The sequence below is a fragment of the Perissodus microlepis genome, chromosome 3 (genome assembly GCF_051167445.1).
Source record: "Perissodus microlepis isolate ML-2025 ecotype Zambia chromosome 3, ASM5116744v1, whole genome shotgun sequence".
In the NCBI taxonomy this organism is placed as follows: domain Eukaryota; kingdom Metazoa; phylum Chordata; class Actinopteri; order Cichliformes; family Cichlidae; genus Perissodus; species Perissodus microlepis.
In genome coordinates, this window is record NC_140463.1 from 22,507,718 (window position 1) to 22,521,880 (window position 14,163).

General features: G+C 42.5%; 1 protein-coding gene across 1 annotated transcript; it reads left to right on the top strand.

Moving 5' to 3' along the window:
* Nucleotides 1–1,559: 1,559 nt before the first annotated feature.
* adhfe1 (alcohol dehydrogenase iron containing 1) lies at nt 1,560–13,937 on the top strand. Its single transcript, XM_084923593.1, has 14 exons — nt 1,560–1,662; nt 2,483–2,520; nt 2,638–2,687; nt 3,786–3,839; nt 3,995–4,149; nt 4,488–4,684; nt 4,754–4,831; nt 5,020–5,125; nt 5,334–5,486; nt 5,584–5,682; nt 6,393–6,471; nt 9,937–10,033; nt 10,517–10,674; nt 13,372–13,937. The coding sequence occupies exons 1-14, from the start codon at nt 1,610–1,612 to the stop codon at nt 13,453–13,455; spliced, it is 1,401 nt and encodes a 466-aa protein (XP_084779719.1). The 5' UTR covers nt 1,560–1,609; the 3' UTR covers nt 13,456–13,937.
* Nucleotides 13,938–14,163: the final 226 nt, after the last annotated feature.

Sequence of the window (14,163 nt, forward strand, 5' to 3'; positions counted from 1 at the left end):
GATAGAGCGGTGTCTTTAATTCTGGAGAATATGACAAGTAACGTCCCATTTCATCCAGCGCTGATTCATAGGTAACAGGATTGAGTCCGGTATTTGAACCCAGGACCTCTCACACCCACAGCAACAACCATGAACACTAATGAATGAGCATCGCAGTGAAGCTGAGTAGAAAACTTCACTAGTAGTGACACTATAACAAGCTACTTTGTGATACATAGCAAAGTCCATCAGAAGAGAAACTTGTTTAAGTGTTACTTCAACTCAATTGCAGCTAATGGAGTAAAATGCAGTACTGACTGTAAACAGAGATGTTATGGTGGGCCGCTAGAAACAATAGGTGTGAATGAGCAAGCCAAGATACAGAAGAGGCTGAAGGCTGCTAGTTTGAGTCCCTGTTCTGATACATCATCACTACAACGCATCACTCTTTGTGTTTCTTTGATTTATTGTTTTATTGTTAAAAAAGAGAAAAGGGGAAAATATCCTGAATGTGATTTAATACATTTAATACAATGTGACAAAACAAATTTCCCACGTGTGGGACTAATAAAGGTTATCTTATCTTATCTTATCTTATCTTATCTTATCTTATCTTATCTTATCTTATCTTAATACATGTATCTAAAAATAAGTCCTCTGTGCTGCTGCAGGCTGATGAGAATTAAAACCAATATTCGTACATTCACTTCAGCTTCAGGTTCCTGGAGGTCAACTTTACAGAGCATCCTAACAACCTCCATGACTGTCCGGTATGGTAGTCGCACCAAAAGTGACAAAAAAGCCCTCCAGCGTGTTGTGGAAACAGGACAAAACATAGTCAGCTAAGAGCTGGCATCTCTGGGTCATCTTTACACCACTTGTGTGAAGTGGGCTGGGCGAATCCATGAAGACGGTACACACCCAGGACACCATTTGTTCACGCTGCTTCCATTTTTAAAAACTAGCCAAACACACACAAACGGACTGAAACACAACTTGTTCCTTAGGACTGTAGCACTGCTGAACCTGACACCGCAGCACCTATGTACCACCCTCATGTGCAACAGTCTTCTGCCCAATCCCACATCCTATCCCTTGCCCACGTAACTACTACAGTTTATAATATGTAAATAAAGTTCACTTTGTTCTCCTCAACTCCAAACAACTAAAAGCCTCAGGATATACATAAAATATGTATACACATGGCCTGCAAATACCTCATGTTCAGTCCATGCACATGATTTTTTTTTTCTTATATCTATTTCTTACTGGGTATTTGTAAATTTGTGAATGTAATGTAATGTGTGAAGTATATACACTTATTAAACATTTTACTTTCTCATACACAGTAAATTATATCTAAATATTGTAATTTATATTTATATTCATATCAGTATATTTGTGTTAAAGTTTTTTGTACCATGTGAGGAATTATTGCCTTGATTTCGTTATTTTGTCATAATAATAATAATAATAATAATAATAATAATGACAGCCCAACGGGTGTTTTCTACGTCTGTCCTCGTGCTTCTAATGTGTCTGATCGGCCTTTATTGTGAAAATCAGAGGCGGAAGCAACCTGTTGACCGGGGTCGGCTGCTCGTTGCAGAGGGTCATTCACATCTTGGACATGGCGGGTCGGGACCGGGTCGTTCACCTGCTTAGGCAACTCGAGCGCGCGGCGTAAGTTAAATTCGAACCGGAAATAGATTCATCCAGACTGAAAAGAACTGTTACAAGTTTCCTTCGAGGGGCGGAGACAGAGTGTGCCAGAGTCCGCTCAAAGATAACAGAGTTTTTGAGTTTTCCGGTTAAAGTTCAGTTTTATTGAGGGAAGAGCTCAGGAGGCCACAAGTTCTGGATCAGAGGAGAGTTCTTTAAAATCCGGCTCACCTGTGAAAAACATGTTTCACTGAAAGATTTTTTAAATTAAAACTCCTAGTCACCTGTGGTCAAATGTGACTCCATACATTTCCGATTAAAAAAAAAGTGAAATTTGAGTGATTTCTGGGAGCACATGTGACCAGGTACAGGTGTAAAGCTGCACCTGGAATATCTAATGCTTTTAGAGCCCCTTTCACATTCTCTCATGTAAATTGTCAGTGCATCCTCACATTTTGCACAGTTTCTAACAGTTTGACGTCTAATGCTCGCTCTGATATCGTTGTGTTGGTGTTGTTCCTGAATTAACAAAACTAATCTTGGTCCAGGTTCAACATTGCAAATGACCAATCACATTGTAGTGGAGTCATAGGACGTGGAAACATCGTGACACTAACATAAAAACCTAATGGTCTCCTTTTTGGATGTTTTCATGAGTGGACATCGGCAGTTTGGGTTAAAATACTGAACCCATCTTTGTCAGGTTGGAGGAAGAATGACAAGGAAATGCTTCCTGTGCATGAGATGTTCAGGAGCTACTGCAACAACTCAACTGCTGAACCTTCTCTAAATGTGCAGATTTGTGACATGACTTCTGCTCTGTGTGTCTCTGTGTGAACAGGTGCAGATGTCCTGCTCACTCCAACACCTTCCACCAGGGTAACCTGCACTCATCTACACATCATTCATGTATTTATCAGAGTCTCTGAAAAGGCAGACAAGTGCATCCTGATCAATGTGGATCCGTAACTGATGGCTTGATTTCTATCTCTGCAGGTGTCAGAGCGGCACCCTGCACCGTCCGGAAAACTGACTATGCCTTTGAGGTAACGTCACACCAGACTCTGTTTAATAAGTGTCTAATTTAAGAAGTTCAGCTTGAAGGCTGTTAGGAGATGTAAATCATTAATGTGTGTCAGCTCAGAGTTCAGCTCACATTCACACATTCAAATGAAGCTTCTTTCATTTTTTTAATCAACTGATGGATTCAACCAACCACAGAATGAGAACTTAAAGTTTTGAATGTTTTCCTGGATTCATCTGCAGAAGTAGCTAAAACTGTCAGCTCTCCAAACTGAGCTCCTCACTTTTCTAAGACCCACAAAGTAGTTCCTTTAGTCTGTGGGATTGCTCTGAAATGCACTGAATTTCATTTGAAGCTTTGTCCTGTACAAATACAGGAGAGACTAAAAATCAAAGCAGCATGAAAGCTGCAGTTCTTCTAACATCCAGCAGAGGGTCCAAGGAGTAACTTAGTCCCCATAGACTTCAATGTTGCCATGTCCAACTTTCCAGCAGAAATAGTCCCAACATGTTTACACAGCTTACTTTAGTACAAACTTTGCGGCTCGCATGTTACACATGGATCTGTTGATCTAGAACTAACTCCCAAACCACCATATCTGTATTTCCTGTGGTGCATTAACGGGAACTGACACCTGTAACCTCCACCTCCACACTGTTGAGGTTGTCAAAAATTCCAAGTTTTGAGTTTGTATAAGTTCTTTGATGCTGCTCATCTCATCTTTGTTTCATGCAAAGTCTGCACAGTGGCATTTTTACCCCTTAGCCGTAAAAGCCTGATGGGGTATTATTGGCACCCTGTTGGACAGGCCATGGCATAGACCCACAAGTTTGTGAATACAGTAACTCAAGAATGAGGCGATATAGGATTTTCAGATTGATACTAGAGGTGCATCTATCTTGGATAAATGCGTAAGGTCACTGGGTCATAAGGATTTCTGTGGGTGAGGTCATAATCCTCAACTTTATGTGTACCACCATCAGTCTTGACTTGCTCGTCTTTGTGTGGACAGTCTTTACCCCAATGAAAAACAGACTGATAAACTACACACTTATATCCCTTTTCCATTAGCACCTACTCAGGTAGGTACTGCACTCACTTCTCTTTTTATTTCCTTCAGATGGCGAGTTCCAACATCCGCTATGGAGAAGGAGTCAGCAAAGAGATCGGCATGGTAACCATGTTCATCCTCCTCATTGCTGTCATGTGATGGTCAGATAGGAATTTTTCTTTCTTCTTTTAATGTGATGCATTGAGAAGGCGTGACCACTGTGGCTCTCTGTGTTGTCCTTCCTATCATTGTGGCTGTTCGCTGTTCTCTGCGTGCAGGACCTGCAGAACCTCGGCGCAAAAAACGTCTGCGTGATGACAGACAGGAACTTGTCCCAACTTCCTCCAATGAAGGCTGTTCTGGAGTCTCTAGTGAAAAACGGAGTCAAGTACAAAGTCTATGACAATGTCCGCGTCGAGCCAACGGACTCCAGGTGCGTTCAATGAGGTCGCTGTCACAAGTGACGGTCTGATTAATGATTGCCTGTCAGATGAAGAGAAAAAAACATGTCTTTTTGTCCAAAATGTCTCATCAGAGAGGAGAGAAGAAAGTTCATCAGAGCCAGGCTTTTTCATGGCTCTGAGTCTGCTCACATACCTACATAGGGGCGTTTCACAGGGTCACATGACTCTTCCTCCTCACAGAATGAACCGTGTGCACATCAGAGTGCTGAAATACTTAAGCAGTGTTAATGGAAGACAATCAGTAAGTAAATGAATAAGTTAATTTATCAGATGAAATGACCTCAGCTCGATCTCTGCTGAATTTCAGCTTTAAAGATGCCATCTCCTTTGCTAAAAACAACTCCTTTGATGTGTTTGTGGCGGTGGGCGGTGGCTCAGTGATCGACACGTGTAAAGCGGCCAATCTGTATGCGTGTCACCCCGATGCCGACTTCCTGGACTTTGTCAATGCTCCGATTGGCAAAGGGAAGCCAGTGAGTGGAGCTGTGAAACCGCTGATTGCAGGTATGAAGCGTCCTGCTTTTTTTCCTTCTTCCTCCATCTTTGTGGCTAACTTTGGGTTTTTGTGTCCAGTTCCCACAACTGCAGGCACCGGCAGTGAGACCACAGGTGTCGCCATTTTCGACTATGAGCCCTTAAAAGCCAAAACAGGTATAAAAATAGGGATATAAAAGCATATTAAAAGTTGATTTTCCCCTTTGAGATGTTTTAGAAAGACAGTCAGTGAAGATTTAATAGAAATCATAAATCAGCCAATAGAAACCAAGCTGCAGGAGCTGTTATTCATTATCCAAGTTCTTATGATGGACCCTGAGCTGTGATTGGTTGTTTATGCTCAGGAATTGCCAGCAGAGCCATCAGACCCACACTGGGCATCGTGGACCCGACGCACACACTGAGCATGCCTGAGAGAGTCGCTGCCAACAGTGGCTTCGATGTCCTCTGGTCTGTCTGTACTTATGAAGGACATTTATTCATTTTCTGTCTTTTTTGATTCATCATTATTATTTTTGTTATCATTATATTATTAGTATTAATATGATTATTATTTGCTGTGATGGTGGCGTGTTCCCTTCATGTTTTCATAGAGGTAGAGATACTGCCAACCTTATGTGAGACACTTCCATCACACTGATTGATCTCTGCCTTTCAGTCATGCCCTGGAGTCATACACCGCCCTGCCCTACGACCAGAGGAGCCCCTGCCCTACAAACCCCATCAACCGCCCAGCCTACCAGGGCAGCAACCCCATCAGCGATGTCTGGTCCCGCCATGCTCTCCATGTGGTCGCCAAGTACATGAAACGGTATGGCCCCAACTACAACTAAAGTATATCCATGATATGCATTTTATTCAACTGAATTCATTTGTAATTGAAATAAGTCTTGATTGATTGATTACAGAGCTGTGCGAGACCCTGAGGACCTGGAGGCTCGTTCCAGCATGCACCTGGCCAGCGTGTTTGCCGGGATTGGCTTTGGGAATGCTGGGGTTCATCTGTGGTAAGACTAAGACTGAGATTTCCTGTAATCCTGCATGCAGGCTGTTTGTGCTCATCAGCTGATCTTCTTTTGAAATTTGTTTAATTATTTAATTTGTTTCTATTAAACTGCAAACGTTTCCTTGAACTTCATCAGTGAGAAAGGAAATCGGGCTTTGAAGAGAGTTTTTAGCTCATTAGTTCATGGATCTGTTTCTGCAGCGTTGCAGTACAGACAGCTGATTGTGGTTTTAAAATGTCACCTGTGATTGTAGGTGTTCTTTAACACTTTGGTGACATCACATTGAAACTTTAGGGACAGTTTAAGGAGGCCTTATTTACAGTGATGAGTGGATGAAATGCACTGAAAATGTAGAAACACCAGCAGACGATGCAGAAGAACAAAAAAAAAAAAAACAGATAACAAACCAGAAGTGTTTTTGTGGAGTCAATCATGTGATGAAAGTAACAAGCTAATGGTATACAGCTAATAGCAAACATGTATCTGCAGTATTGTATGATTCATGTGATTGAGACATACAACTTTACTGCCCCCTCCCGCAATGTTTTTGTGTGCTTTTGTAGTGTTTTTCTATTTGCTGGACTGGTCTTATTTTGCAGTTTATTTGAGCTCTCATAGCCAACGTGCATATTTTCCTATTTGAGCTAAACTGATCCAGACCTTTGCGTGAGCGTTTCTAAATAAACCTGTTTGTGGTTCCCTCCTTTCAGTCACGGGATGTCCTATCCCATCGCAGGAAACGTCAAGACTCACTCAGCCAAGGGTTACAACGTGGAGCACCCCCTAGTGGTGAGTGATCATTACTGGACATCACAGCTGGCAGTGACGGTCCTAGCCTGTTTGGCGCCCTGGGCGCCACACACACACACACACACATAAAACATATTAAGAATTGTACATTAACATAAAACTGTTGTCGGAACCATACTGAATTTCACCAGAGAAACACACACACACACACACACACACACATATGAAGTTAGAGAGAGTATGCATAGTATGCAAACGGCTACCAAACAGCCATCATAATACGTCATACAATGAGAACAGGACAAATCAACAATTGACAATGACTAATTAATATTAAAATCTGTAACATAATGTATTGTTTGGAGTTTAGTCTGTTACTGTTGCTATTTTTACCATTTCTTCTTGGAGCAACTGTAACCCACATTATTTCCTTAGGGATTAATAAAGTATTCTGATTCTGATTGTTTCAGGATGACCTGCCATTATCCAATGACACATCTGCTTACCTGTATCTGTTGCTCGTTTCTCCTCCTCTTCTTTTCTTTTTTTCTAAACTGAGCACCTGATGACTTTTAACTTTTCTTGTCCATCTTCCATTGGTTTTAATTTTGCACTTCAGTATGAACATAATAATAATAATAATGGATTGGATTTATATAGCGCTTTTCAAGGCACCCAAAGCGCTTTACAATACCACTATTCATTCACTCTCGCATTCACACACTGGTGGAGGCAAGCTACGGTTGTAGCCATAGCTGCCCTGGGGCAGACTGACAGAAGCGAGGCTGCCATATCGCGCCATCGGCCCCTCTGGCCAACACCAGTAGGCGGTAGGTGAAGTGTCTTGCCCAAGGACACAACGACCAGGACAGAGAGTACGGGGATCAAACCGGCGACCTTCCGGTTACAGATGCGCTTCCCAACCCCCTGAGCCACGGTCGCCCCGTAAGTCCCCCAACTCGACGATCACCACAACATAACCTAATAGACCTACACCTTAGTTCACAGATTCACTTTGTCTAAGGTTTATTTCTGGGATTTTGCACAACCCAGGATTCAAATCATGAATACACAATGGGCTTGGATTTACAACATTATGAATGAAATGTGCTCTATTTGGAAGCAGCAGGGCCCCTCCCCTTTCGACGGGTTGTGTGTGAGACTTTAAATCATCAAACTGTAAAATAAAATTTTAAATTGTTTTTGATCCCTTTACCCCAAGTCCTAAAGTTATATTTATTTTCTTACTCTTCTTATATTTATTGTTTGTTTTCTTGCACTGCTGTAACTGGAGCCTCGTCGTCTCGTCTCTCTATTTACTGTACTGTATGTAGCGGAGATGACAATAAAGTTTACTTTGACTTCAGCAGCAGAGCAGGTGCACCCACCTTTCGCGTACAGAATTTCGAAAAAACATCGGTGCAAATTACAAGTCTGTATCATAATGTCTGGTGTCTTCGTGTTTGTTGTTTTGCTTTTATTTTATTTTATTTTGCGAGCTCCAGCCAGCCAGAGAATCCCCCACCGCCCCGCCACCTCCTCCCTGTGCCACAAGCAGCAGTCGCACCTTGCAAACGGAGGGCGCCCAAACTCCCAGCTAATGGGACCGCGGTCAAGTGAGCCCTCACTTACGAAGTCACAGTCAAGCTAGCCGCTATAGAAAGCCGATCCGTGCCTATACCATTCCCAATATGCGCTGGCTGATGTCGGGGCAGCATGAGTACGAACAATTTTTTTTTTTACTTTTTTTTTTTGCCGATGCCCGTGATGCCGCCCCCCACCACGATGCCGCCCCGGGCAATCGCCCGTGTCGCCCGTATCAAAAACCGCTACTGACAGCTGGCACTGCAAACAGATGTTCTTGGCTGAGATCACTGGTGTAGTGCAGCTGGAGTGATGATTTTCATTTTCCAAGAGGGAAAAAAACATTTCCACGGTTATTTAGTTAGGATTTATCCAAAAGAGAACTGCATTATTACAAACAGAACTCTGTGTGAAGCAGCTGGCCTGTACCATGAACACAATTTATCGCTCATTCTAGGCCTGAGTGCATGAAGGTGCTGTTACTGTGACATGCGGACAATTGCGTGCCTTTATTTTTCTGCAGGTACTTTTTAAAGTCTAACACACATCATTCGTAGTGATAAGGTTATGGGTATTTTTTTTTTTATAATGCAGTGCTTTAAAGTTTGATTAGACATGGTGCAGCAGCTTGATTTGGTTTACTTACAGTAAAGTCAAGACTGAAGATTAAACTGGTAAAAACGGCAATGAAAATATGCAAACATAGAAATGAAAGAGCACCAATCTCTCCAATCAAGATACAAGAAATCAGTTTTTTCCTCAGGCTCATAAAATTGTTAATGATCCATTTTTCAGAGTATGACTTATTACCCTCGGCCCCAGTAAACAGCAAGTACTTGTAACACAAATCGCTATAAGCTCTCCTTTGTCCCAACATCTATTGTACTTTGGAGTCACATCATCATGTACTTGAATGTTTGCTGGAGCTGTATTAAGGGAAACAAATTTTTACTAATTAGATAAGTAATTTACTTCTCGAGCTTTGGAGCTGGTTTTCACATGCAAGTGCTGCTATATTTAGTACTGTTTCACCACGTGGGACAATAAAGTTCCTTCTTATCTTAACACAGTCACATTAACAGATGAGGTTGATACACATTTCTATCTGAAGTGTATGAGTCTAATAGAAACAAGACACTGTAGGAGAATGGTGTTTTGAGCAAAGTCCCACAAAAATATTTAAATTGTGACGTGATTTCTGTGCAGAAATGAGACTAAAACCCTGAAACTTAGTTAACTTCAGTTCTGCTGGTTTCAGCAGAAGGGGGCTCAGCTATAAACACGCAGGGTCAGGAGTGAGTGAAGAGCTATGGGTTTGTTTATTTTAAAGGGACTGTTGCTTCTTAGTTTTTAACATATAGATATAAAAGCATATCATTAGCAAACATTTGTAAGTTACACTACAGGTACAAATTTCAGGTAAATCATTTATATACAAACTGACCAACAAAAAACTTGAGGTACTCTGGCATTATTATAAAGTTTTTAGTGATATTTTATTAGTTACTCACATGTTGTGATGAGACTAATGCAGAATTAAAAATTCAGCAGAAATAAGTGAAGTAGAGAGATGGCATCAACGTTGGAAAGACTGAGGGAAAAGACACCAGGGAGGGAGAGAGCTGTGAGCAGCATGGAAGAACTGATGAGGATGGTCAGACAGATGACTTCATATTCTTAAATTCATTCTGACGTTTGATCACTTTGCTTAATTAGAGCTGAATGATGGTCAAACAAGATTAGAAACAAAGGATGACTCAAACGTGGCCAATGCTCTGGTGCTTAAACAAAACACTACACCTCTGACTGAGATGGACCCGTGCAGGTTCCCTGAGGAACTCCACACAGAACTTTACTTTGTTTCATACTCGACCTGTGCAGCTTTTAAATAAAATGTTCTGTTAAACTTTGTGTTTTCAGCCTCACGGGCTCTCCGTTGTCCTTACGTCTCCGGCCGTCTTCAACTTCACAGCCCCGATGTGTCCGGAGCGCCACCTTGAGGCTGCAGAGATCCTCGGTACCTGAACGCCTCACTCTAGGCCATATTAGATTTAGTATAATAGAGACTGTGTGGAATGTCTACTTTATTTATCCAGCCAAACCAAAAGGTTTCCAGACTTCAATGAGCCAAATAAAATCACTCAGTTAGAAAAAAAGACAGAAATACACTGGAGAGGAACATCCAACAACAACAGGGCACACAAACAGTGAAACATCAAACATCCAAGACAGTCAGCGGGACCTTAAATGCCTCCATTGAGAGACTTTTCAGTTATTTAAGAATATTGAAGGTATTCAAAAATAAGGTTTTTAAGGGCTCTTTGTACCTTTTTAAAGAAGTCTAAAATAGAAAAAAAATAATTTTCTTTCTTTCTTTTTTTTTTTTGCAGTATTAGCACTTTATTTCTTCAGCTATCAATAGAAAATATCCAAATTCACCAAAACTGCCATCACTCTTTAAAAATTGTGCAGTAACAGACTTTCTCTGCGCTATGTTCAGGTGCAGATATCCGGCAGGTGAAGAGGGAGGATGCGGGTGCCGTTCTGGCCGACACGCTGCGTCAGATTCTGTACGACCTGCACGTGGAAGATGGACTGGGAGCTGTGGGATACACCAAAGACGACATCCCGGCACTAGTGAAAGGAACTATCCCTCAGGTGGGTCAGAGTCCCCCTTCATATGTGTACTCCTGGGTTAAACTGTGAATTTCTTGAATCATCCCATATGTTTACATTAAGACATCAACCTCTTTCTTTTGATGTCACTTCTATCCCCAGTTTGCTTCCTTGTGACGATTATTCAAGACCTTAGTGCTTAGGGTGTGAGAGGTCCTGGGTTCACATCCTGGTCGAACTCAGAGGCTACTTGCTTTGTATCTTTTTCCTCAAAAACATGTGCAATGTGTTTTCTGGTTTGAATGTTAGAAGTGTATTAAACTGTCCAGACAGAGTGGAAGGCCCCGTAGTATTGTGTTTTCTCCCCATGTAATCTTTTAATGCTCGATTGTGCAAGCTTTTTTTTGAGTGACATGTTCGGACTGCATTATGTGACCTTGTTATTCATAGACATCTTTGATTCTTTGAATTAGCTGATTTCATATCTGCAAATGTGATGTAATGTGAGATAGTGAAGGACACAGGGCCAGGGTGGACCAGGTTTAGGCCTGGCCCCGTGTCCTTCACAAGGAGGTGCTATTTGTAACATGGCTTTAAGTCTGTGAAGGTTCTCAATCATCCAGGTCATCGTAGTCAAAGGAGCTTGCAAAGAAAAGCGTCTGGACTTCTTTAAGTTGCTTGAAGATGTTTCACCTCTCATCCGAGAAGCTTCTTCAGTTCTAAGGTCAAATGGTGGGGAGTCCCAGATTTAAACCTAGTGGGAGTATCCCCCCACAGAGGGACAAAAGGACCCCCTGATGATCCTCTAATCGCCTGAGCCGAGGTGTGAAGCTGGGTGTGGGTCCCAATCATCCAGGGTTTCAGGTGAGCTCATTGTGAAACCTGGCCCCACCTTATCATGCGAATTCCTGAGGTCAGATGGCCCAGGATGTGAGTGGGCGTTAAGGCATCTGGGGAGGGAACTCAAAACTGGATTATAGATGGCAGAGAGTTGGTGTCGTAAACCACCGCCTCTGTTCAAAGATGGTCGCTCACAGTGGACATAGATGGCTTCTTTCACTCCTCTTTCAAACCATCTGTCCTCTCTGTCCAAAATGTGAACATTGGCATCCTCGAAAGAGTGACCTTTATCCTTAAGATGCAGATGGACAGCTGAGTCTTGTCCTGTGGAGGTGGCTCTTCTATGTTGTGCCATGCGCTTGTGAAGTGGCTGTTTGGTCTCTCCAATGCAGAGGTCTGGGCATTCCTCGCTACACTGTACAGCATACACCACATTGTTAAGTCTGTGTTTTGGAGTTTTGTCTTTCGGGTGAACCAGTTTTTTTCTGAGCGTGTTGCTGGGTCTGAAATGCACCGGAATGTCGTGCTTGGAGAAAACTCTCCTGAGTTTTTCTGATACACCAGCTACATAGGGGATGACAATGTTGTTGCGTCTGTCCTTCTTATCCTCCCTCGCTGGTGTCTGATCTTCTTTTCTGTGCCTCTTTGCTGACTTTAAGAACGCCCATTTAGGATAGCCGCACGTTTTGAGTGCTTCCTTTACATGTGTGTCCCTTCAGGCTTAGAGGGAACATGTTCTGCCCGGTGGTGTAGGGTCCTAATTACTCCAAGTTTGTGTTCCAGAGGGTGATGGGAGTCGAAGAGGAGGTACTGGTCCATGTGTGTGGGCTTCCTTTAGAGTGTTGGGCCCGCTGAGCCTTGTCCACAAACTTGTAAACCTCTTCTAAGAGGAACAAAGAAGGAACACACGCATGTAAAGGAAGCACTCAAAACGTGCGGCTATCCTAAATGGGCGTTCTTAAAGTCAGCAAAGAGGCACAGAAAAGAAGATCAGACACCAGCGAGGGAGGATAAGAAGGACAGACGCAACAACATTGTCATCCCCTATGTAGCCGGTGTATCAGAAAAACTCAGGAGAGTTTTCTCCAAGCATGACATCCCGGTGCATTTCAGACCCAGCAACACGCTCAGACAAAAACTGGTTCACCCGAAAGACAAAACTCCAAAACACAGACTTAACAATGTGGTGTATGCTGTACAGTGTAGCGAGGAATGCCCAGACCTCTACATTGGAGAGACCAAACAGCCACTTCACAAGCGCATGGCACAACATAGAAGAGCCACCTCCACAGGACAAGACTCAGCTGTCCATCTGCATCTTAAGGATAAAGGACACTCTTTCGAGGATGCCAATGTTCACATTTTGGACAGAGAGGACAGATGGTTTGAAAGAGGAGTGAAAGAAGCCATCTATGTCCACTGTGAGCGACCATCTTTGAACAGAGGCGGTGGCTTACAACACCAACTGTCTGCCATCTATAATCCAGTTTTGAGTTCCCTCCCCAGACGCCTTAACGCCCACTCACATCCTGGGCCATCTGACCTCAGGAATTCGCATGATAAGGTGGGGCCAGGTTTCACAATGAGCTCACCCGAAACCCTGGATGATTGGGACCCACACCCAGCTTCACACCTCGGCTCAGGCGATTAGAGGATCATCAGGGGGTCCTTTTGTCCCTCTGTGGAGGGGATACTCCCACTAGGTTTAAATCTGGGACTCCCCACCATTTGACCTTAGAACTGAAGAAGCTTCTTGGATGAGAGGTGAAACGTCTTCAAGCAACTTAAAGAAGTCCAGACGCTTTTCTTTGCAAGCTCCTTTGACAACATGGGTTTAAGGAGATATTTGTTTGGATACATGTGTTGATTTATGTTTTATGTCTTCTGGTTTGTTTCCAGGAGCGAGTGACCAAGCTGTCTCCCAGAGCGCACACGGTGGAGGATCTGAGTCGGCTCTTTGAGGCCTCCATGAAGCTCTACTAAACTCAGCTGCAGTTCCTCCCATAGCCACCAGAGGATGCAGTTCTGAGTCTAAAAACCCCTCACAGGCTCAAAATCGTTGACGTTTTTCGTTTGAGCTTTGATTAGAAGATTCTTAGGGATTATTATTGAGCTCAGCCTTTAAATTCTTTGAAATGATCACCGATTCAAACGTATTGAGCCTCTAACTGCTCATAACCACACTGTGTTCTAGTTTTAATTTGTGAAACTTTTAGAAAGCTGAGTGAAGTCATATTAAAGATATGGTCATTTTATGGAAATAATGAAGACAGTTTTTTGTTTTCTCACATTTAATCTGCTCTAACAGACAGATCAATTATTTGATAAAATCCTGCTTCAATATCAGAAAGTATCAGGTGTGTTTTAGATGTAACATTTTAAGGTTTCTGCTGCAGAAACTCCGATTCTGATGAGTTGCTCAGTCTGGTATAGTTCAAATAAAGAAGCTCAGCACTTTAAGCATGTTTTTCTGGTTGTTTTCTGATTTATTTCTTTTTTATTACAAGATCAAATTGTATGCATTTATTTCATATGTTTCACAATCCCGAGCCTACAATAGTACAGAGAAAACCCTAACATTTAAAGATCCTCCTGTGAGTAAGCACTTGGTGACAGTGGGAAGGAAAAACTCCATTTTAAAAGGACAAGACCTCCAGCAGAACCATGTGCAGTGAGGTGCAGTCATCTGCT